The following is a 23,813-nucleotide window of genomic DNA, read 5'->3' as shown; positions in this document are numbered from 1 at the left end:
CGAATACTTATAACCTGACTGTATTAATTCAGCTCTGTGCAGGAAACTGCTTTGCTTCTAAAAATGAATTTCTTCTTCTCCCAACCGAGACAACTGGGTTTTGTTTTGTTCCTTTTTAGATTAAATGGAATCCCCCCAGTTCTCCAAGAAAGTACGGTACTTTCCGGGCACACTGGGCTGTTGGTGCCGTTCGGACCCTGGATCTACATCACGTAAACCTTCAGATTTATGGCACCCTTGTCATTCTGTTGAATCACATTGTACTCAGCCTTGGAGACTTGGCTTTTAACTCACTTCCCAGCACATGACTAGCTTCATCATACCGTTGAGTCCTGCTCCATCATCCTGCTTAGTATTTACTCACACATTTTTGAGCATGTTTGTTACTTTGCCTATTTACCCCAAGGCTGATGCAGAGGCAGGACACCTACATGATCCAAAGACAGACTCTCAAATCCCAGGCTCCTGCAATTTTTCCAACTATATCAGCTGATTTAACAAATAAAAAATCTCCCTTGCCTTCCTTTTTGACTAAAATAGGTACAAGGACTTCATTAACAACACCATTTTGCTATTCAATTACAGTATTCAATGAAACCCAGCCTTTCTCTCCATTGCCACTTTTCTCAATTGCTTTATCTGTTTACTAATCTTGTTTTTCCCATTCACTTAAAGGACACGTCCCACCTGGAATTATACCATTCTCTAGGCTCCCACAGTGCAAGAATCAATATCTTCTGAAAGACAAACTTAAACTGCCCTTCTCTGTAGCTAGCATTGCCTTCTTTTCCCCCACCGCCCCCCCTAAAACCTCAGCCGCACTGGCTGCGACTCAGAAACATTTTCAGCATTATTAACCTCTGCTAGATAGCTGATGGGAAGCTTGTGCACATCTTATAAAATGGATTCCTCTGGTTCACGTAGCAGCCTAAATCATTCGTTGCCGTGATTAATATACTGACTGCACTAGCAATTGTTTCAACTGTCTTCCAGTTTTAGGTTACGGGATGCCATTTGCTGAGGCTGTGCTTTAAATTAAGATTGCCTTGAAATGCAAATTTTTAAGGCCGCTTAGCAACAGCAGCTAAAGGGGGGAACCGTTGCACAAGCGAGAGAATAGAAAGCATAAAGCACTCCTGTAAATTCTTTGTTAAAACTTGTCAATAATGTTCTCCGGCAGCTCGAACGCTGCAAGAATCATGCTTCAGCTTGGTAAATATCACCGAGCAAGGGCAAGAAAACCGGGAAGGACTTGAGAGCTTTGGAGCTGACCGGGAGGGTGTTTTGGGAGAAAGAAAGGCAAAAGGATGATGGGAGTGAAGGCAACACCCTCAATCTGGGGTGACACATTTTTGGATGATGGGGCAGCCCAGTCGGGTGGGTTTGAGTTACTGCTCTAGGAGGATACATTGAAAAGCTTCCGTTGAAGGTGAACAGGAGAAGGCAGAGACAAACTATTTACGGGAGACAGTCGGACATAATGCAGCCAAGATAGCCAGATACTCATCCAGGCTTTTATCTGAAGGACTATAAAGTGCCCTCTGTGAAACACCTGAGAGATCTGGGCATGGCAAATTTTTATTTTTTTGAGCTAGAGAGAGAGGCCAGGAACCTTACAGTGCTTATGCAGATATTCAGGCACCTCAACTTGAGGCATCTAAGTTTGAAAACTTGGTCCAAAATTTGCTACAGAGCTCCAACAATACCTACCTCTTCGGTGCTGAGAAGAATTTCTACATCTGCACCAGTAGTACAAATATTGCAAGCAGAAAGCAGACTTAAATGCTTGCACAAGCCAAATTCCTAGGCAGGATACCCTGCCTAAAATCCTCTGTTAAATATCGCAGGAAGCACAAGCAGAGCAAGACTGTCGGGCAGAATTTTTAGCACGTCAAATGCAACTGCCTCTACCGCAAGCCCAGGGATTCATGGATACTGCAAACTGCTCCCTAAAATACCTGCGGAGTTTAGAATCTGCAGAGCAGATGTTGTGAGAAGGAGCCTGAAGGACCTGGCCCTTAAAGTGCAGTCAGTATCCCCTTCATATTGAAGAGTGCATTAATAAAACACCAAGTTGGACATCACATCAAGTACTGATACCTCTTTGTAGATAAATCCAGCATTTCAAGAAATAACTAGTTTTACCATCTAAAAAACCCTAAATTCTACATTTAGTATTTTTATCACCGTACAGGGACAGTCATTTACAAGCTGAGACTGAAAGTCTCCATTGCACCAAGAAGTTTGGAGCACCACATGAGATCAAGAAAAATTACCCCATAGGGTCTATGTGGAAAACTTGCAGATTACTATTATCAGGAGGTCATTTAGAGGGGTGGTTGAGAAAAAAAATGTGGATATCCTCAGTGATCAGTAGGCCAAAGAATATAAAGTGTTAGTACTGCTGCAGTCCAGCCAGGTATTTGTTCTGCTGAGATGGTCTGGAGCTTTATGCCTCTCCATCTAGAGGACAGAGGGAAACTTTGGGACAAAAGAGTTGCACTTTTCGTAGGTACTATGCGAGTCAAATGAAAAACCAGATTTACTTAACATGCTTTTATGACATGGCCTATAATGACTCCATTATCAAGGCTTTTAATATGGAGAATCCTCCACCTGAACCTACCAGCACTAAAAATCTCTATTCCCTCAGAAAGATATGGAAGGCAAGATGTGGACACTTGAGTTTTCTCCAGCAAAACCTTAAACCCAGAAAAAACAAGATTTTACTCCCAACTGAGTTTCACATTGATGGATAATACTTTTGAAAACAAGGATGCTGTGAACCATTTCTATCCAGCGGCATATTAGAAGTGTTACTTTGCATTACAGAAAGCTTTCAGATGGACTTCAAAGGAACAGAAAACTGGTTTCAAGTATTCCAAGTACAACAGGCACCACGATATGTACCGAATTTCAGTTAGGCATAAATTTGTTAGATGTGGATGAGCCTGTGAATCTTTTTTATTGGGTGAGATAGACCATTCCTTTAGATTCCTCCTCTGGACTGATGTGCATTTCTCAATCTCTTCTGATCTGCTTGAGTGCAACACCCGACAAGTTACACTACTGTACGGCAATTCAAATGAAGTGACTTTTCAGCTATTAGTGAAGACAGCCATCCTTTACATACATAGTTTCTTAAGCCGAGATGCCAACGTTGTCTTGGGCAGATTTGTGCTTCTGATATCATTTGAGCTTTCAGAATATTCGTAATCCTCTTATGCCTTAGAGTTTGCTCAGACATGGAGAGTAAACACATCTGTTGTAGGATTACGGTCTGGATTGCCTCGCAGCAATCTCTGTTGGTACTGTTTGCGTGTCCCACCAGAGGTCAGCTCCATGTGCTGATTGCAAAATGCTATTTTGTAATGACAACTGAATTCTTGCTCCTAAAAGGCAAAGGCTTTGGCTGTTCTCACATAATACATGGGCCATTTCTTGGCACACCAGGGCTGGCTGCCCTGCCTTTCCTCAAGTACCATATGGCAGTGGGACTGCCAATGTGTCCACGAGGTGCATCACTTCCCACAGCCAACTGTGAAACCAGCCTGAGGAACACGCTTTGGGGAGAACTGAAGGCGGCAGCTTGCTCCAAGCTACCTTCCTTCCCAGGTGCTCCTCAGACAAGGGAAGAAGCAGCCAAAAGAGTTGGCATGCATGCTCAGAGTGAGCCCACGCTACATACACACACATACACGCACAAAGCCAGGGTGTATTGCACCTACACAATCACATTGATGCTCCCTGGAAACTTCGGTGCATGTACAGAAAGCCTAGTCACAGGGCAAGAAAGCTCCTTCTGCGGGATTCATGTTTGCTAAAGTCACAAGTGGCCACATAAGTGCTTCACATGCTTGACGCGCTGTCCATATTTTGGTACATTTCCATGTAGGGAAGATTCCTTGTTTCCCCAGTTTTTTTCTCCTTCTTTTGCTGTGTCATTAGTCATTCAGAGGGATGTGTGCCCTGGGGTGTGGAAATCATTGACTATCAAGAGCTGCATCAAGAGCATCAGAAGTACGTCTCCAGACTCATACTACAAGGACTTTTAGCTTATTCCTATATGCACCAGAAGAGAAAGTACTCAGCTTCCCTTTTCAGATGAGTTAAGGCTTGCAGACACATGCTCCATCTGCATGTCCTTCTCCATGGCAGAGTAAGTCATGAGAAAATTCAGGCGTGGAGCTTAAGCAGTCGTGTTTTTTGTTAACAACCCAAAAGTCACAATTTTTCTCAAGTTCTTCACCAGTATAGACTGAAGGCAGTAAGCCTAAGAGCTCTGTTTTCCTTACCGGAGGAAGAGAAAGGGGAAAAACATTACTTCTGTGGTAGAAAGCACTGAGGAGAAGATAGGGTTGTCCACTCATCCAGGCCTCAAGGAAGCACCAAGATACACTAAGTGAATACAGCATCCCACCAAAACTTTATGCCAGAGTCTCCAGCTAGAATAAGACAGGCCCATACTCATCTAGCACAGAATGGGCAGGTGTTAAGCACTCAAACAGGATAATTTCTTTTAGGTTGAACTGTAAGGCAGATAAAAGTCATGGTCTTCTGGCAAGGTCAGAAAACTGTCAACTAAACCACTGAAAGTGTGACACGTGGTAGCGACAAGCAGTTCTAGAAGATCAACTCAGTCTTCTTTTTTTCCTATTCTTGTCTGTTTGACTTCATGACATTGAGAGCTCCAACGTCACCAGGAAAAACAGGGCATTTTCATAGCTTTCATTCCTGAAGGCATGACAGAATGATGCTAGAAATCAAAGCAGTCTGTAGAGATCAGCAATAACATTTTAGCACAGCAGCAATCATCTGCCATCAGGAAAGCTAACTTTTTTCCTCATTAAACCCTGAGATTAAGTTTAGAACAGTTTGGTTCTTGCCTGCTCCCAGCGTGCTTTAGTCAAGTTTATTTGGCATACACTAGGCTTAACAGGAGGAAAAAGAGAGGGTAAAAAGGTCAGTAAAACACATCCCTGAAGAAGCGTAATGGCTATTAATCTGCCACCAGCAGATCAAATGCATTACAGTTTCTTGAAGTGTTGCCTTTTTCAGAAGGCTACACTCAAATCTGAGATCAAGAAGGACGTTCACTGATGAGCAATTACACAGTCTAGAAGACATCACGATATGTTTGAAACGTTCTGCACGTAACAGAAATAGTAAAACAAATACCTTAGGAGACAATTAAGCCAAATGAATAAAAACCACAATTTTCCAGAATGCTTATTTTCGTAAAAACACGCACATATTGGAAGTAGAAAAAAGTGCTTTTACACCTCATTAAAAAATTGCCTAATGGAAATTTGTGTACGAAGTTCGTGACTGAGGTTCTCTCGAGCATAAAACACAGAATTGGTAGGACTTCCATAGAAAACTTCCATTCCTCTTATTACTGCTTTTGAACAGCAGTTACCACAAACGTTTCCGTCGCATGTCTGACCCTGAACGCCGTCTGTCTGATGGTGGACTTCCATCCCTTGTCCTTATTTCAGCTGGTCCGTGAATACACTCTGCTCCACTCCAGCGGAGCCGGCATTTCACACTACGTGCCTACGCTGAGCGAGCTTTTGACACGCTATAAAACAAAGGCAATGGGGTGTGTAAAGCAAAACGCAAAGGAGTGGAACTGTTCTGCTTAGATACGCCTAATCCCTTTTTTAGCCCATTTATATTTCTGGCTTTCATATATCCTGTTAGCAGTACCGTCACCATCTAAACATGTACAGATGTTGCTCATACCGGTTGCTTGCTCAGGTCTGTTGGTGCCTCCTAACTCTTGGACGGTGGGACAACCACCCAGCAATCTTTCATTCGCTATTCACCTTTTCCACAATACTTGTGATCTTTATCATATCCCTGCTCTTCCATTGCCTCTTTCCTAGTCTACTAGTCTCTTCTCAAATAGAAACTAATCCCTACCTCCGAGCATCCCCTTCTCTGTGCCTTTTGCAGTTTTACCATACCTTTTTGACAGGGGATTAGCATTGCATAAAGCACTTAATGTAGGGACAAACCATGATGCTATACAGTCGGTGACAGTGCTTTCTGGTTTGCTTTCAACTCCTTTCTCAATAAAAGCAAACATGCTATTTGCTTTTTTGCTCACTTGCTGGACACCAAGTTGGCATAACCAGGGAACACTCAATGACGACTCCAACCTTTCGTTCCCGAGTACGACCGCGAATTTAAATCCCATCCACTGCTGTTTAGCTACTAGAGCTGTTTCTCTGCATTTGCTGACACCAACCTTCACCATTTCAGTCACCCAATCACTTAATATGTATTATGTTGTGTACAGCACTTCTTGCACATATAAAAAGGTAGTTTAGGAAAACAAACTGCACATTTTGCCTAGGACTCTCTCTTTCAAGTGGTATACCATGAAGCATGAGCATTCCCAGGAATAGGAATAGGAGGATTATATGAGGAAAATATGAGGATTCATATATCATTAGCGTGCTGAGGTTACACATCCTAAGACTATGTTCTTAACTGCCAGAATTAGGTACAAATTCAATCTCCTCCTACCCAATATAAAGCGGCATTTTCCCCAGCTCCGGGATCATCACCGGTAACACCTAGCTATAACCGGACCACAGCTAATGGCTTTGCTGAGGCTGCAGAAGACAAGGAGGAACCGAGCTTGTTCTCCGCTCTCAAAAGTTTTGCTGCGGTAGCAGCAAATCTTATTTTTGTTCATAAGGCAAGCAGGTGACCTAAATAAAAAACACTTACTTAGTAAAAACTGCCATCTTAAACTAAAGCTCACTAGTATTAGTCAGCTAGTGCCTAACCCCTCCACCCGCAAGGGATGCGAGAAGTCAAGGCTTCGCGTTCACATGCATTAGTTATGAATTTGAGAAGTGACAAGCGAGCTACGGTTGTGCCTTTTTTAGCCTGCCCTGGTTTATGTAATGAAATTTTCCCTTCTGTGATCATTTTTAATTTCACTATCACAGCTTCGCATAGTTCTTTTCTTTTCCCCCCCCTTCCTGATCTTGTTATTTGCAGAAGGGAGGAGATTCTGGTAGGAATACACAAATATTGATCTATGAAACTCCCCATTTACCACTTGGTAACGGCAAAACCAGGAGCACGGTGACCCCCCTACTGAAACCCAGCTGCAAGTCCTCTTATATTTGAGGAAGAAAACTATGAACTGAGGAGGCAGCAAACAGGCTTCACGCCTTTCTTCTGTCATTCAGGTGCCCTAAGACCTCTATGCACCGGCATTCATTGCTCTAGATGCTGTAACTTCAGGGGAGGAGGGGGAAGAGGAGGGTAATTTAGGAATAGTCATTTGCTAATTGAATAATAGCGGGGGTTTAATTCAATTCACTGCAGTGCACCTTGGACCAGCTACGTTAGAAAGCCGCGGTACGAGTCTCAGACTGGCAGATTAAATGTATTTGCAAAACGTCTCATTAGAGGTGACTTCATACGAAAACTGTAAATACTTTTTTTTTTTTAATAACCTTTTGTAACGTGGGGATTAGTTGATGGATTTACAATGGCACATTCAAAACTGCTTGCTGTCGGCATAACTGAGTCCTTCATTCGTTATAGACCTCTGGAAGTTATTCCCAGGGAGGATTTCATGCCCTTCCCGATAAGTACATATGGGCATGGATTTTGAAAACATCACACGCAGCAAGCTAGCCAAACGGGTCCAGCTGCAAGGCAAAGTCCTCTACACAGGGAAGGCAGCGAGACCTCGGTCTGCATTTCCCACTGTGGGTTTTTCTGCTGCTGTAAAGCTGGATTTCTTCCGGCTTAGGAAACTCCGCGAGGCTTACGGGAAAGCATCACGGCTAAACCAGGTTGCATTTACTGAGAGTAAAGTCTGCAAAGCACGCAGCAAACAGCCTTGCGAACAAGATGAGGAGGCAAAATGTGCTAGTTCAGTATTTAAAACTTAGAGACAAAAATCCACTTCTGAACCTAAATCAGAGCATTCGCTCGAGCGGAGGGACCACAGCTCATCCTGTGATCAAAACACCTGGGTAATTCAAACATAGGCCAGCATAAATAAGTCTTTGACAGGACTGGAGGAAAACTTAGCACTGATATTAATGATCACCGCAGAGCTGACATGGAATGCAGTTATTAATAGTAAGCTTTTATACATGATGCTTCTTCCTGCTCCTTATGGAGCTCTTAAAAATCCCTAATTTGTAACATATGAGAGGCAAGAACTGACTAATTTCTATTCTCAAATGGGAGCAATTCTTCAACCCAGATATCCCGCAGTTTGACAACTGATCTGCATAATATTGTGAATGCCGTGTATAACAAATGGTAGGGCAGCGAAATAAGCCTTCGCGACGTCTTTTCCTCTGCTGCAATACAATGCAATATTTATGGAAAACGCATCCTAAATGCCAATTCTATGTCATAAGAATTGGAAAATTAAACTACACTTTAAAATACATCAGTCTTGTCATTTACTTAAGGTTAACAGCAGCCCAGTGAGAGTTTTTAAGCGTTAACCAGTTTAGACATTGCTCACTTAAGGAATGTCATTAATCTTGTTGCTTAACTTAATAAATTCCATTTCTTACTGACTAGCAGTGAAAAGAAATCATCTCTGAATGTCTCCGTATAAATACACCATTCCACGGTACCATTTTTTTCCATTAGCTTTAGTTTGCCATGAGCATTTTCTGTTTTGCTTTGCCATAAGCTTTCATTTCTTTCTAGCTCCGTTATTTGAGCACAAAATCTTAAGAGAACATCTAACTTGATCATCTCACTACTGTAAATAACATTAAAAGCCAGCATAGAATATGGGACCAGACTCCCAGAGTATGGAAATGGCCATCAGATCCCCACCAGATGGTACTTTGCTGGTTTATGTCACCCAAGGACCTGGCTCTGCATGCTAATATACAGTCATAATTGCTCAAATACAGTATTAAGAAAACACAAACACCAATTTTTAAACAATTTGGTGAGAAATAAGAGTGGCAATGTCAGGGCTAGCTTTAGGCTACCTTTGAAGAAAAAGAAAAGAAACAAGAGTAAGACTTTTTTGGGGTTACCCTGCAAACGATACAGGGACAGCAACTGTTAAGAACCACAGCAGAAAAAGGTCAGTGCAAACTTTCACTTCAGAAATGAGCAGACATCTTGCAAGATCTAGCAAAAAAAAACCCTGAAAAACAAAAAACAAAAACACACTGCCTTTTGGCGACAAATATCACCATCTGCAGAGGAAAGCAAGCCCACGTGCCCTAAAACGAGCCCTCCCCAAAACCTAGCACAAATGTGGCAGAGGTCCCAGGCCAAGAGGCCCCAACACGCTTGTTCTTCTGATCCTGCTGGTCTGACACACAATCATCAAGCAGAAAGGACACGCTACATTTTGCTCTATACCAGTAATAGATGCTGCTAAGGATGCACTTTGAGGCCCCAAATCCTCCAGACTTGCAATAAAATAAAATAAAATAAAATAAAATAAAAAAAGACTAGGAAGGCATCTTTGGCTCTATGACTCCCCAGCCTCCTCCCAGCATGATTCCAACAAGAAAAGACAGCCCTGCTTATTCTGACAGTTAAGCAAGACATTTATTTCACAAAAGTAAGCTGGAAAGCTGAAATTAGTGTTCAAATTTAAAGGGGCAAAGCAGCAAGGGGACCTTCTGAGACCTCTCAGCTCTCCCCAGCACCTCCGGCTTTCCCTCCATCACCAAAAGCACCAACGTGAGCCAAAACACTTCCATTTCCTGATGGTCATGATCTGTCCGATCAGAGTTTAATTTATTTACTAGTCTTGCACTGAGAGGCAGTTAAGAGCAAGGTTAATTCTGCACTCTTCTTAGGTATTTTCGGCTAAGCCAGGTCTGTGAAAAAGGCTTGCATTTTCCAAGAAGGAAAACAATGTACCGAGAAGATATTTTAGTGACAAATGATAACAAGCAGGAACCGATGATTAAAAGCAGAAAATAAACTTCCTTTCTTTTCATTCATCATGCAGCTCAGGAGGCCCTGCTGTTCCCTCCGAGGGAGCATTACCAAGCATGCATCCTTCTCTTATCTTGTACCGGCTGGGAATAAACACATTCCTCGGCAAAACCTTCCACGAATTTAGCTCAATCCCGATTTCAACACAGGAAACCACTGTTTAAAGGAGATGTCTGGAGATGGTTGTCATTTTAGGACATTTTGACCACACAGCTCTAAAAGGTTTATACTGGGAAGCAAAAGTTTCTCAACCATGGTGGAGTGTCTAGCCCATAGACTACTATGTGCTTCAATGGATCACTTCAACCACCAGGTTTTGGGGTAAAAAAACACTCCGTGAGCCACAGGAATAGCAGGTCTGCACAAAACCTCAGGCATTAGTCATGAGTTTGCACTGATGAAGTTAGCAGGGCTTTGGCACTGGCAGTTCCCCGCTTCCTAATTAAGACCATTTATCAATACTATCATTTGACTTGCTTTGCAAATGGGAAGAGCTGCCGCAAGAGGACACAGCAAAGAACACAATGTTTTGGGCTGAACGCCCTGAAAAGGCCCATTTAAGTATAAACCACCCACGCTTGAATGTCCAAGAGATATTTTCCGTGGATTCCAGCTACTTATGAACAAAGTTTTTCGTACAAGCTACTAGACATCTCCATCCTCTCCAGAGAGCAATGACAAATCCAGATAAGAGGTGGAAGCAGCTCAGGAACAAGAGACAACCAAAATATGGTTAACTCAAAGCCTCTAAAGCTAAATCATTACCAACAAAATAAATAAATCCAGGCAAAAAAGAATTTCAAGTTTCCTCCTACTTCCAGATAAGGGTTTCCATCATGTAGGCAATGATAAACAGTCCCTTGTGGATCTCCACTGGAAGGACGCAACTGCGTAACTACAACAGGATTATTGCTTTTCAAAGTCTGCATCATCTCACACATCAGCTGCGGCTTTTACTGTTAATACCATAAAGCGTACACAGAGTTATTTCATGTTCTAGTCATTTCACAAAATAGCTGTTTTCAGTCCAAACAAAGGGGATATAAACTACTTAGCTCAAGGATGGCAAACATCTTGTTTTATTAGCTTTTCGATCTTAATTCGTGTATATTCAGATTGCATTTAATTATCAAGTGACAAGATGTGCTAGGAAGAGCAGCTGCGAGGATACATTGTAGTTTGTTATTTTAGAAGAACACAGCGCAAACATTGATCCGACGTTCTGATAGATTTGAAAGATTTGTTTATATGAAGAAAAATCTCAATTTTCCAAGACTCATCTGCGAAGGTTACACAGAAGCTTGAGATTGGAACCAACACATTAAACCAGAAAAGAAAACAACAAAACACTTTGCTGAAGAATGCAGTCAAAAATCTCCACATCTCACTGACTTTATTCCCCTTCTGTTTTACTTCTTCTTGGATTGTGCCATGTCCAACTTCTGGTCTGCAAAGAGCCTTTGCCATACAAATCAGTGGGAGTTTTTCCACTGATCTGAGTGGAGAGATGAATCTAGGCTGAATTTCCCTGGGATAAAGATGTTCAACCAAGGTGAAGCACTTAAGGAACAGGGATAAATTCTAGATTCTCGTCTCCATGATTTAGGGAGGAATTGCTACTGGGTTTCCCCATTTTACCCCCTCCTCCTCCATCCACCGCAGCAGCAAACAGTGCTGATTGCAAGTTACCACTCGCAGCAACTCCAGAACAAGCAGCATCACCGACGAGCTAAAAGCAGGGGTGTTTGCGGGGCGTTACCCCGGGAAGCGGCCTGCTCAGGGACCGTGTCGTATGTGCAGAGTATGAAGCGGAGAGTCAGTCTGGGCATTTGAGTCAGCTCCCCTGGCAGCAGAGGGTCACCAAGACAGCTTAAAGTGACTTCCTCCCTCTCCATTTCAGCTCATTTTTCAATTATTAGAGACCTGGGAGTTCAAAAGACCAAAAGTTCCTTCCTTCCTCAATTTTCCTGTTTTCACTTGCTTATTTTTCATCACAGATTATAAAAAAAAAAAAAAAACGACACAGACACAGACAAAACCTCAAGGTAGGGACGACCTGACTTTCCAGTGCAAAGAACAAGCAGGAAACCTTCCTCTCCTTCCTCATCCTCGAACCGCTTACTTTCGGCTCTCTTTAGACATCCTAGAGCAGTATTAGGGGACTTGTCCGACAAAATGAGGCTTGGATAGTGGGGTTTGGGGTTTTTTTTTTGCTTTGAAGATCAGCTTTAAAAGTAAGCAAGCAATCCAAAACGAACCAAATGCCAGCTAACAAAAGACAGCATTTTGCATCGAGTGCTCCTTTAATACTAGCTTGGATTGCTAACACTAGAGTCTTTCTATCTACATACACAGACTAAATTATATAGCCATGTATTTTAATGGGCAGAAACAAAGGTCAAAATCCAGGCACTTTAATGTATACTATTATGATGAAAAGGCCTTTTATTTTACATTTCAGTTGTGGGCGTTTCAGTAAAAGGGAGTCAGGGAACTGTGGGGGAGACGAGAGGGACATTTGTGCCTCCTTTTTCAGCTGCTTTTAATAAAATGAATGAGTCTTTATCTAACCAATTTATTTTGTAAACAAAACCCTGCTTAGGGATGAAGTGGTCTCTGCATAACCACTCAGAAACACAAAAATTAATAGAACATGATCTGATATAAGGAAAAGTACACATTCATTATGTTTGTTACACACTGGGAACCTTTTAATTGAGATTACCCCTATGCATTTTCTTCCCTGCACAGGAATATGAGGGAAAAAATAAATGTTTGGCTGCCTGCAGAAGAAACAGGTTGTACGAGAACAGTATATCTATCTGCTAAATTCTGAATACTCCTCCCTAGCAATGAGGACTCCAGCTTTTGCTGCATTTGCTCCAGCCCTGTTCAATATTACACTGAAAAATGGGAACTTAAGATTCTGAGAAGTTCCAGATCCGATGAGTGAAACAGCCAGGGTAGTAAATAACTGTGAATATGAACAGATCCCAGAGAAAGCTGGGCAACATTTTTAAAGTGAAAATATTTTCAGGTCATCTTAACAGTAAAATTTAAAGACAGTTGAGGAACGTGCCAGGAGTTTGCTCTCATCTGAATCTAACGGGGAAGCTAGAGCTGACAGCCCAAGTTGAAGGACACACAACAGGACGGAGACACATCAGATATCTTCATCTGAGTACTGTCAAGCACACGAATACTTATTATACTGTACCATCCCTCCTTTCTGCTGATCAGAGTTTGGCAATACCTCAAGAAAATTGATTTTTTTCTTCTTCTTCTTTTTTATTTTTTTTAATTCTTTAAACAGCTACAAGGAAGTATTTGATACGACTAAAATCATTAGCTCCTATTTGGTTGTGGTTTCCCCCAGAAACATATATTGGCTTAAACTAACCACAGCTTAGGTGTTGATTACTCAGAAAGGATTAAAGCAATTAACATCCTCCAGTTTGAGTACATCCTTTTGCCACTGCTTACCATAAAATAAGTTTTAAAAAGCTGTCAGTACGTCAAAACCAACATGGGTGGGCTACAGATTATTTGCTCACCCCATGCAACATCTTAGTCAAGCAGTGGAGCAGGATGCCCCAGGAAGCTGTGGTGTCTCCATCCTAAGAAGCTCTCAAGACTCACCTGGACAAAGCCCAGAGCAACCTGATCTGACCCCAGAGCTGGCCCTGCTTTAAGCAGGAGGTTGGACAGGAGATCTCCTGAGGTCCCTTCCAACATGAACTATCTGATGGTCCTAAACTGCTACATGCAGCAGGGAGAGTAGAGGAGCCTTCTCAGCATATGTCCATCAGTACCGGGAGGATGAAACACGGTGCTCAGGAGCTACCAGCGAGACACGGGTGGCTTCAAGCGGCCCTGTCACCAACCACCCTGCCAAAGCTGGCAAGGTCCCTTTCCTCAGCCTCTTCATCGGGAGAGGCCAAAAAGCTTTAATTACTCAACTGATCCAAAGCACTAATCAAATAATCACTTTTAAGTGCTGCTTGTTCGGATGAACCAGCGAGAAGCTCTGCACCTGGTTATGGAAATCTCCTTACAGCCACACGCCAGGCGGGACAGGCATTCGCAGGCAGCGCCGGCATTTCCCTGTGCTTGTCCGAGGGGGAAAGAGGGTTCGGGTTAGTCTGCACACTGTTTGACTTCATTCCCACTTCATAAGCTCCTCTTTTGGTACTTGTGATCTTTCTATAAAACTTCCTTTCATAGCCACATGAGCCAGGACTTAGGAGAGCTCTTGCTGTCCTTCTAAAACAGGATAATCTTTCCTTCCCTAAGCCCCGTTTTGCTCTGATTCAGCAATCTTGCTAATGGCTCATATGAAAGTAGTACAACATGAAAACACATATACTGACTTTCCCTTTCGTTGGAATTATTTTTTAGGAGAAAAGGTAATGAGAATATCGTGTAACACATTGAAAAAGTATTATACTACTACATTAATACACCTCTATCGTTCTTATTGTGCTATTATTTAAAGTGATAAGAGTTAATTCTGTAGCTCTAAAAGAATAATTACTTCATACAGAACAAATATCAACCTCTATCTAATCAGGAGCATAATCATTGCCTATAATACACTGTCACCGTGATAATGAGAAAATTCTTCATATTATTCAATTATTCATCCATCTCTGTCACTGGTAAGAGGGAATAACTATCTTTAGAAGAGTTAACTGTTAAGATACTGTGAAATTAAAAAAATAACAAGATCTATAATGGTGTAAGACTTCCACTGATATCATACTAGATTTTAAAACAACGGTGCATAAATATCTGATTTAAGACCGGCTACGTGCAAGGTGCTCTGATATCACATAGAGTAAGTGAACAGAGCAGCTGAGCGTTTGGTGTGCTGTAACCTAGAAGACTGCTAGAAACAAGTTTATAATTTGATACACTATCTTAAGTGCTGCTTTCTATATATTTCCAACAGTGTTCTTATAGGGTAGGCCTTAATAGTCCAAAACGAAACCATTTTAATAAAGGGTTAGCAGCCACACAAGTCTGCATTTTACCTATTTATGTAAAAATACTATGTTATAAACACTTATTATTTATTACCAATAAATAACCAACTTTTTTACTCCCAGCAAAAAAGGGGGGTTTGAAAAAAAAATTAACATCAATTGTAGAAATTCCAAATGGAAGTAGTGGGTATAATGTCCGATTTCCATAAGTGATAGTTAAGAAACCTTCACAAAGACCAAACAGGTTTCTGCTCCAATTTTATGCTGACTGCTTTTTGTACATGTAAAACTCACAAAAAACTATTAAGATGCATGAAGTCCTCAGTTAAATGCCACAGGAGATTTAGAATAAGACTAAGACTGCTGCGGGAAACGTACAGTTTCTTCTTTGATTCAGTGTGTAAGTTATGGTGATTTTCTAGAGCTGCAAGTTTTCACACTGCATCAATAAAAAAGCATGTGGCTGACAAGCCATAGAAGCCTTTTTTTATTGTTCCTGTGCTGCCAGTCTCTAAATACACTTTTTGAGTATTAGTATCATTTATAATGAAATCTTTCAGGATTTCCAAGTAGATTAGGACACAGTTTATATAAATATCCACACAAAGTTATTTGGTTTTTTTAATCATATGTCTAGCCAAGGGCAGGACTGGAATTACAGGTAGAGCAATATATGAGTGAAATCACTAAACAGTACCAAAAATAAAACTGTTATCTTAAGATGAACACGTCTCTACATAACATTAAACCTATTTCTTGCAAATACGAAGACTAGACATGAAACAGTCTCAAAGTGTCAACTTAATATTAGAAACAAACCTGAGTACCTCAGAGGTGGAGTCAGCTCCACATAAATTAAAAGAAACAGGAACAAAAAGGCAACTATGACAAAAAGGAAAGTTACTTACTAGCACCCAATATTTTGAGATCTTACCCCTTTGCTCCTCTGCCCCACAAGCTCTTCCCCAGGACTCTGATATACAGGAGAGCCAGTGCCAGGTGCAAACACCCATATAGCACATTTTGAGGCTCCTTTGGCCCATATGTAAACTGATATTGTAAGGAGCTCTAAGAATAGTCTTTCATGCAACTGGACTGCCCGAGGGATGGTCTTCAAGTCCCACAAAAGCACCGACTGCAGAAAGGCTCTGCCAAAGGCCACTTTCCACGTGGAAGCCTGAGCAATGGTGCATCGCTGACGCGAAGATGCACACACAACGCCAGGCAGCAGCACACAGCACTGGTACAGAAACATGTCTCAAAGATAATATGAGGTGTCTTGCTCACCTGGAATGATAACTAATATTTCTGCCTTTGGTCTCCTAATAAAGTCTGCTGTCCACTAGGATGATCTTCTGAGTGAAGACATCTATACTAGAGAACATCTTAACCACAGAGGGCCTTACAACAGGGTCTTCTTGCCTTGATACCTCATGGTCTCACCAGAGATGGGTGATTTGAGGAGGGATCAGCCATGACAGCATGGAAGTTTCCCAAACAGAGGAGAGATGACCACTAAACCACTCATCTCCATGAGAAAAATGAAGATCTGAATAGCTAATCCAGGGAGGCTGCAAGAATCCAGGGAGGAACAGTATCTCTGGCTGCAGGAAAAACCCTGGTCTCACTCCTGACCAACTGTACAATAGCATGATGAAGAAAAAGAAGCAGAAGACATTAAATAGGTGATTTGCCTAATAGGCAAATAGAACTGCTGCCACGGTATGTTTTCACAAAACTAATGGAAACTCATGTGAAAGGTAGCTTCCTCGCAGGCTAATGATTTGTCGGTGTGCTGCGCAGAAAATCCCACTTCACCATAAATGTGCAATTGATTCCTTCCTACTCACTGCTCCTTACGGACACAGAGTAAACGCTCTCCAGTCTCACGAGTCATCTAACATCTGTGGTATGAGATGCAACTTTCTGCTATTTGTTTAGGAAGACAGATCCAAATCCCTTGAGGAGAGGTTTGGAGACTGAGGTAGGCCCCAAAACACAAAACACTCATACTGAAAGACAGAACAAGTCTTAAAACCAGAATTGCCTTAACAGTATTAGAAAAGACCTGATTACAGTGGGCATTACATTGGCAGTGGGCATACAGTGGGCATATCATTACTTTCCTGAAGATCCTCAGGAGATGCAGGAAAGTGGAAATGGAGGACCCAGCTACACTACCAGGAATATATTTGGAAGCATGCTGAAGACATCTGGCCCTGCATCAAGAAGGCTGGAACTTCCTGGTCATCTGAAGAGTCAGAGATCTTGAGAAAGTCTAGTGAGGATATTATTTGGACATCTATGACAACATGTGCTATGCAACCAGGCAAATCCGTACCTATGGGGGTCAACTCCATCTCTTAGAGTATGATCTCCGAGCGTGAGACTAACCCGAGACACTCCAGCAGAGACAGAGCTCTGCTAATGACTCTGGGCTTGACTCAGCCAGAACCTGCATATTTGCTCTTAGCTCCAGAGAGTAAACCAACTAAAAACTAGACAGACTGGACTAGAGAGATTTTGATATTTGATCCAGACAGCATCCCTTCACCAAGTAGCTACAGAAATTATCTGTGCAGATTTGTGAGATGAATGATTACCACCTTCACAGCTTTGGTGAATACCAACAGGGCCAGGAGAAGATCACACATCTGGACTTTGCAATGGCAATTGTAGCAGATTATAATAAACCCAGGGACCTTTTGCAAGCAGGACATAATGTAATATGAAAATAAATGCACTGAAGGTCAAGAGACATGATACAGTCTCTCCACTGAGGTGGCAGTGTTATTGCCCCCATTTCACTATTTTGGACTTGCACTAGGGAACAAAGGCATTTAGCCTACTTTAATCCAAAGTGGGTCTCTGATCTCCATTTCTTTCATTTCAAAAAAAACAGTCCTACCCAATCCTTTTGCTGAGATGAAAAGGAACTGACTCAGAAGACCCTAGGGCTAGAAGAGCAATTATGTCCCATTAAATCAGATTCTTATGAGAGCAGTCCGCGGAAAAGGGACGAAAGAGGGGTCAGAGGGAGGGTGACAAAGGCAGACTGAATGCAGAATATGCAAGTAACAGCATATAGCATCCAAGAGTCTAACGCGATCATTGTCCAGTTAGAGAAACATTTAACTACGCAGTTGCCCAAAGCAATAAGGAGGGGAAAAGCGTGAGGCACTTCAGGACACCTTTGGAAGTGATTATGTGCATAAGCAGGTTGGCCAACAGATTGATGATAATATCTTACGGTGTCACAAAACTTGGGCAAAGGCTGTGAGAACCTGCAGGCAGCAGCGAGTCGATATCTTGAGGAAGACAGATAGTATCTGCACGCCTGCTTTGGTTTTGATTCAACAGCAAAGATCCCCAGAGACTGAGAGAGTTCCTTTGAGGTCCTGAGGATTTCATTCATCTGGGACTAGACAGCTCTGCTGCCTCTGACGGCCGTTTCGCCAGGACCTCTTGCATTTCTCTCTGTAGTTCAAAGGACTACAGAGACTTTGTCTTCCCCTCTCAATGCTGAGTTTGAAATCCTGGCAAACCACACACGTGCTAGGAATACGGTCCTTCCCAAGATGTCTCTGCACTCCCAGGAAAACATGGTCCCCTGGGAGGGCACAATTAGAAGTTTCATTGCTTTGAAGAAGCTGTTCAAAAGAATGATGTAGAAAACAGTCTCCTTTAAATGTAAAAGGGGATTCTCCAGGACTGAAGATAAAGCAAAAGCAAATATAAAAGAAGGAAAAATTACTAAAACAAAGGCTGGGGAGAGTCTAGGAGGTTCAGCTGTTACTCAACATGGGCACTTCAAGCCAATACTTCCTTTCTCATCCTACAGTGCTGGGGCCCAGACAGGATTATTCTTCTCCAGCTCACGTCCTCAAATTCTGGTGCAGAAGCATAACCTCAATATTAACTTTCAGGAAAACAAACAAAGGAAGATGTTACAGCAGCTACCACCAATACAAAAAAAATGCAAAAAAGTCAGTTCAAGTATTTTAACAGTAGGAAGACCAATAAGCCTTTTCATTCACCCTGCTCACTCTGTTATTTCTCTATACTGCATGGGAATAGAAGCAAACATAAAAGTAGTGCTCTTTAGGCCTATTAATACATTTTCTAAAAGAATCAGAACATCTGTTTATAATGGCACGACTGCTATTCACATGAGAGCCGAGAACTTGTACGTTATCACCTGATTTATCTACAGCTTTGCCGATATATTTTCCTTTCATAATACAACCATCAAATATGACATACTGCAGTTGACAGGTTCAGACGGAGAGGGAGCACAAGAGGAAACATTTGGTTTTAGATGTGGGATATCACATTTATCCTCATTAGTGAGAGGTAACACCCACACATAACTCAAAGCTGTCAACATGGTAGAGATCTAGATGCATGAAAATGCTGCTTTTTCCCCCATCTCAGAGAGAGACCTTTTCAGGTTTTCACATTTTTAAGTGCTTTCAGAAAACTGTAAAAAAATGTTACACTCAAAGGAGGCTTTAAGTCAACCAATGCAAACCTGCAAAACTAGAGTTTGGAAAAACATTTTTTCTCTTAAACAAAGATAACTGGAGGCGGTTGACTAATTTTAAGAGACAGAATACAATTGACTAGCGGAGATAACCTTCTCTGGCTCTGAAAAAAACCTCGGTTTTAAGGACAAAAAAAATCTGCCCAACTACCCTTAGAACAATATATATTCTAACAAGAACAGAGCATATTCTCAGCTATTGGGTTTAGAAAATGGAAGAGACGACTAACAGCACTTCTCCCATTCCTTTATATACCAACACCATAAAAAAGTAAGATCCCTGATCAGCGCATCTCAGGCCAGAGAGTGTTTGGATGGGAAGTCCCTCAATCTGTTGGGTATTTTCTTGCCTTTTGAGACTATTGGACAAAACCTAACCCAGATGAACCACGAAACATGAGAGGCATGCCCCTGCTTCCCAAACTCCATGCTTGCTTCTATCTGGCATACTGCAGATAAGAATAGCCTCTCTCCGAACACGCTATCTCATTCAAATTTCCCTCTACAAGTATTTCACCAATTCTACTCTGAGGGAAAGATAGTCAGTTTTCTTCTCTCCCTCATCTAAAATTCAGTTCCCAATATACCCCAATATCTGTTTTCCTACATTGTGTTTCATTTCTTCCCGCCCAGCACTGCAGCTCCATACGTTTCATTATTCCATCAATTATGTGTCAAAGATTTTCTTCCTGTGTTCTCAGACTTCACTGTATTTGCCAATTTTTCATCTCTAGAGTCCAATCTGTTCCTACCATTGCTGCTCTGGCACCTGATGATAAAGAGAAATACAGGAGGGCAGGAAGACTAATGCAAGGCATGCCATAATGGGATAAAGAATACAAAGTTTAAGTCATCCCATGCATGACAGCACATGACAGGAGAAGAAAGTTCTGCAGAGGCCAAGCCTGCTGTTGTGGAGGTGGCTAGGCAAATGCGTGCCTAAAAACGACTCTACGTGCAAACCTAGTATTGGCCAGCAGTAAATTACCTTTCTGATAGAACCAGATAGGGAATGGAAAAGTGGAGTCACAATTCTTTTCCTGAACCTTTGTGTTGTCATTTGCTAAGGTACAATAAGGTACAAAACATGGCCATTCCCACCCCAAGGACTACAGCAAGCCTGAGAACCACCTTCATAAAGCCACAGTCAAGCCACACCAAAGCAGCAAGAGTCTGGAGCTCAGCAATTATCACTATCCAGCTTTTAAGATTCACTGAACTCAGCAAGTGTCACACAGACATATATTTTAACATCCATGGTGAAAGAACCGAAATCACAAAGGATCATAGTTATAAAGATCTCACCAAGATTAGTAGAGTCTTCACATCTAATAAGCCTTACGGGGTAAGGCAAAACTCGAAACACAGATTACTGTGGCTCCATAATGATGAAAGATAGCATGGAAAGTAACAGTGAAAGTGATGGATGTTTTCAAATCCATCTTAAGTTATGGTTTAATTTAATCTAAGGAAACATCACCAATATAGAACTCAGACTTCTGGCAAGAGGCTGTTTCTAAGTGTTGAACCATAAATTAGAAACATGCATGAGTAACTATTATCAAATGCTCTACATAACCCTGATAAGCATGATTAAAAATTGCTTATAAGGCCAAACAAAGAAGGAAAAAAAGAATCCATGGAAGAAATATTTGCAGTGTTTATGTGATTTTTGAGAAAATATTGATGTTCAACTAGGAGATTCATTAAGAAAGGTTTTTCCAGTAGAGCTTTGTAAGGAATAGTTTATAGCCGGGGGGTTTTTTTGTTTTGTTTTGTTTTGTTTTTTTTTGTTTTTGGAGCAACTGAGAAGATGCAGAATAATAAGCCAAAAGGAACAAATGAGCCTGCTGTCATAACCATAACCCAACCCACTGATAACATCATCTTCCAGCTTGCTCCATTACCACTCATTGCATTATATCTAAACATAGACTATAAACCCTTCATAATTTTGTTTGTAAAGCATTCTGTATATTTAGCGAGCTATTTAAATAATCATAAATTAAGTTATAAGACCAAAGGAGGAGACTGGGGGAGAGCCAAGTCCTGCTGTCCTCCAGAGAACGCTGCAGGAAGAACAAGAATAAGCTGAAGAGCCTGAAACACATGAGGGTGCCTTTGACACGAGTTGTTTTAGGAGACAGGGATCAAGAACTGAGGGCTGGAGCTTCAAGCAGCAATTAGAAACATCTGGTAAATTGAGGATAGTCACAGGAGCAGCACAGCATCAGATGCATTAAATAAAGGGTCGTCCCAGTACCAAGCCATGTTCAGTTGCCATGACTGTACTGGGAAGAGGTGTGGCTGTAAAGCCCCTAAAAGACTTCTCCAAAGGATGTGAAGACACTTAACAGGAGATAAGTACCTGCTCATTTTGAAAGTGTTCTGTTGTTACGAGGTTTTGTCAAGGGACAACGTTGAACACAATCTCTGGAGCCAGCCACATGGCAGACGTGCCTCTGAACTGGCAGTGTTTTGGAAAACTGAACCAGAACTGCATAATAAAATCCCCACATCCTCACACATTTTACCATGAAAAAGTACCATTCAAGTATTGTTTTAAAGCAGCTTGTTATGAGCGACAGGACAGATACTGCACCTCATTAAAATAGTTGCCGCTTTCAAAGAAAGGATAAAAAACCCTAAATTATTCCATGTAATGCTGGGGTAGAAGCCTATCATGATTTGCTTTGGAATCTCCCACTAACTACTTCATAATGTAAAATACCATTTGAATGTGCAAAATGTATAAATATTAAAAGCTGAAGGAATTAAATCTGTGCCCAGAGAAAAGACTTAACCTTAAAAGGACAGAACATTAAAGCTGTTTTGGGAAACTAGCAGAGAGCATTTGCAACTATACAGCATTAACAGTTTGGCAGGAAACTATGTTTAAAAGAATCCTTTACTGCCTTGAAAATCCTCTTGTTTAAAGGAAAATTCTTAGACATTATTTTCTGCATGTACTCGTACATTAACACACACACAAGTTATACATAATCTGTCGTTTTCCCACGTTTGCTCGAAAGGCACAGACCAGAGGGAAACCTCCACTCTTCTCGGATGTTTTTCTACGGCCAAAATGCTCGTGAGTCTACCAGACAGCTCTGGTAAGGAGCAAAAAGAGACTGTATAAGCATCTACCCATTTGCACTGCACCAAATCAGACTGAGAATTCATTTGTTGCACTAGCTAAATTAAAAGTGCCATTAGTGTCGAAACTCATTACCACCAGCCACTGACAGAAAAGCGATGCTATAGTAGACAACACATACTTGCTTTAAAAAACAAAATTACACACACATTTATATGTGTGTATATATACATATATATTAAAAATATGCCTGATTAGACATGGAGAGATTGAGGGAATTTGAAAGAACAGGATACAAAACACAAATAGCTAACATTTTGGAGAAGCAACGCAGTGACAACATCTCTAAGGGTCTGGTCATAAGATTCAGAAATCTGATGGCTCCCAAAAAATAGCAGAACGTTCACTCCTCTCTTGTTCCACCAGAAAATAAAACCCTAACGCAGCACATCACTGTGACACATCAGGTGTGCTAAACTACATATACTGCACATTTCATGCACAAGGCAGAACACTACTATTTTTAGTTGCACAATACTCTGCTTCTGGAAAGATCCCAGTATGCTTTCCTAACATTTATCAACTCACTTTCAGCATTTTATAAGGTAGGGAGGTATTATATTCTCCTTGTCCAATGAGACAGTCGAGTCTCATCTCCCATTTCTGTAACATCATTCTCCTTTTTAAATCCTTAATTTAAAAGCAAGCAATCACCTCAAAGCCAAAGGATTATATGTAGGTGGAGGTTTATTCCAATGTATCTCAGGGCTAAGTTAAGAGTTTTAACCATCTTTCTGTACACAGGGAGATAGACAAGTCTAGCGTGAATTCTTCCAGGCAAGAGTAGTGCATGCAATTTCCCAACAAACGTATTTAGACAGTGTCCTCAATCTCTTTCTGCATGTTTTAGTCTCTATGTGGTGAAAAAACGAAACAGAGCTACGTCAAATATTAGCACTTTAAACCATACCTTCCATGACGTACACCAGGGACCCCACGTCTCCTTCTTTGATGATGCAGCTGTCCTTGCCATACTCCACGGGATACATACAATCCACAATCTCCTGGATCTGCGACAGTTCCAGATTCTTCATGAAGTCGTTGTCAAGGATTGCTTCCTTTATTAGTTCCTTGGACCTAGAAGAAGAAAGGCAAGATTTATCCACGTGTCCTTCAACTGAGCTTATTAGTAGCCTGTGAGGTTTAGCCCAACCGCGCT

General features: G+C 41.5%; 1 protein-coding gene across 4 annotated transcripts in view; it reads right to left on the bottom strand.

Annotated features, from left to right (window-relative positions):
• Positions 1-23,813, bottom strand: part of PRKG1 (protein kinase cGMP-dependent 1) — a 496,774-nt gene that overhangs the window by 404,772 nt on the left and 68,189 nt on the right. For all 4 annotated transcript variants that reach the window (XM_064513567.1, XM_026097420.2, XM_026097419.2 and 1 more), the window contains exon 2: positions 23,565-23,731. In XM_064513567.1, coding sequence (XP_064369637.1) covers positions 23,565-23,688 — 124 coding nt within the window. In that variant the 5' untranslated portion in view covers positions 23,689-23,731. The remainder of the gene's footprint in view (positions 1-23,564; positions 23,732-23,813) is intronic.

Source organism: Dromaius novaehollandiae, chromosome 6 (genome assembly GCF_036370855.1).
Source record: "Dromaius novaehollandiae isolate bDroNov1 chromosome 6, bDroNov1.hap1, whole genome shotgun sequence".
NCBI classification, from domain to species: Eukaryota; Metazoa; Chordata; class Aves; order Casuariiformes; family Dromaiidae; genus Dromaius; species Dromaius novaehollandiae.
Note: the sequence above shows the minus strand (reverse complement) of the source record. Positions and strands in the feature narration are given on the sequence as shown.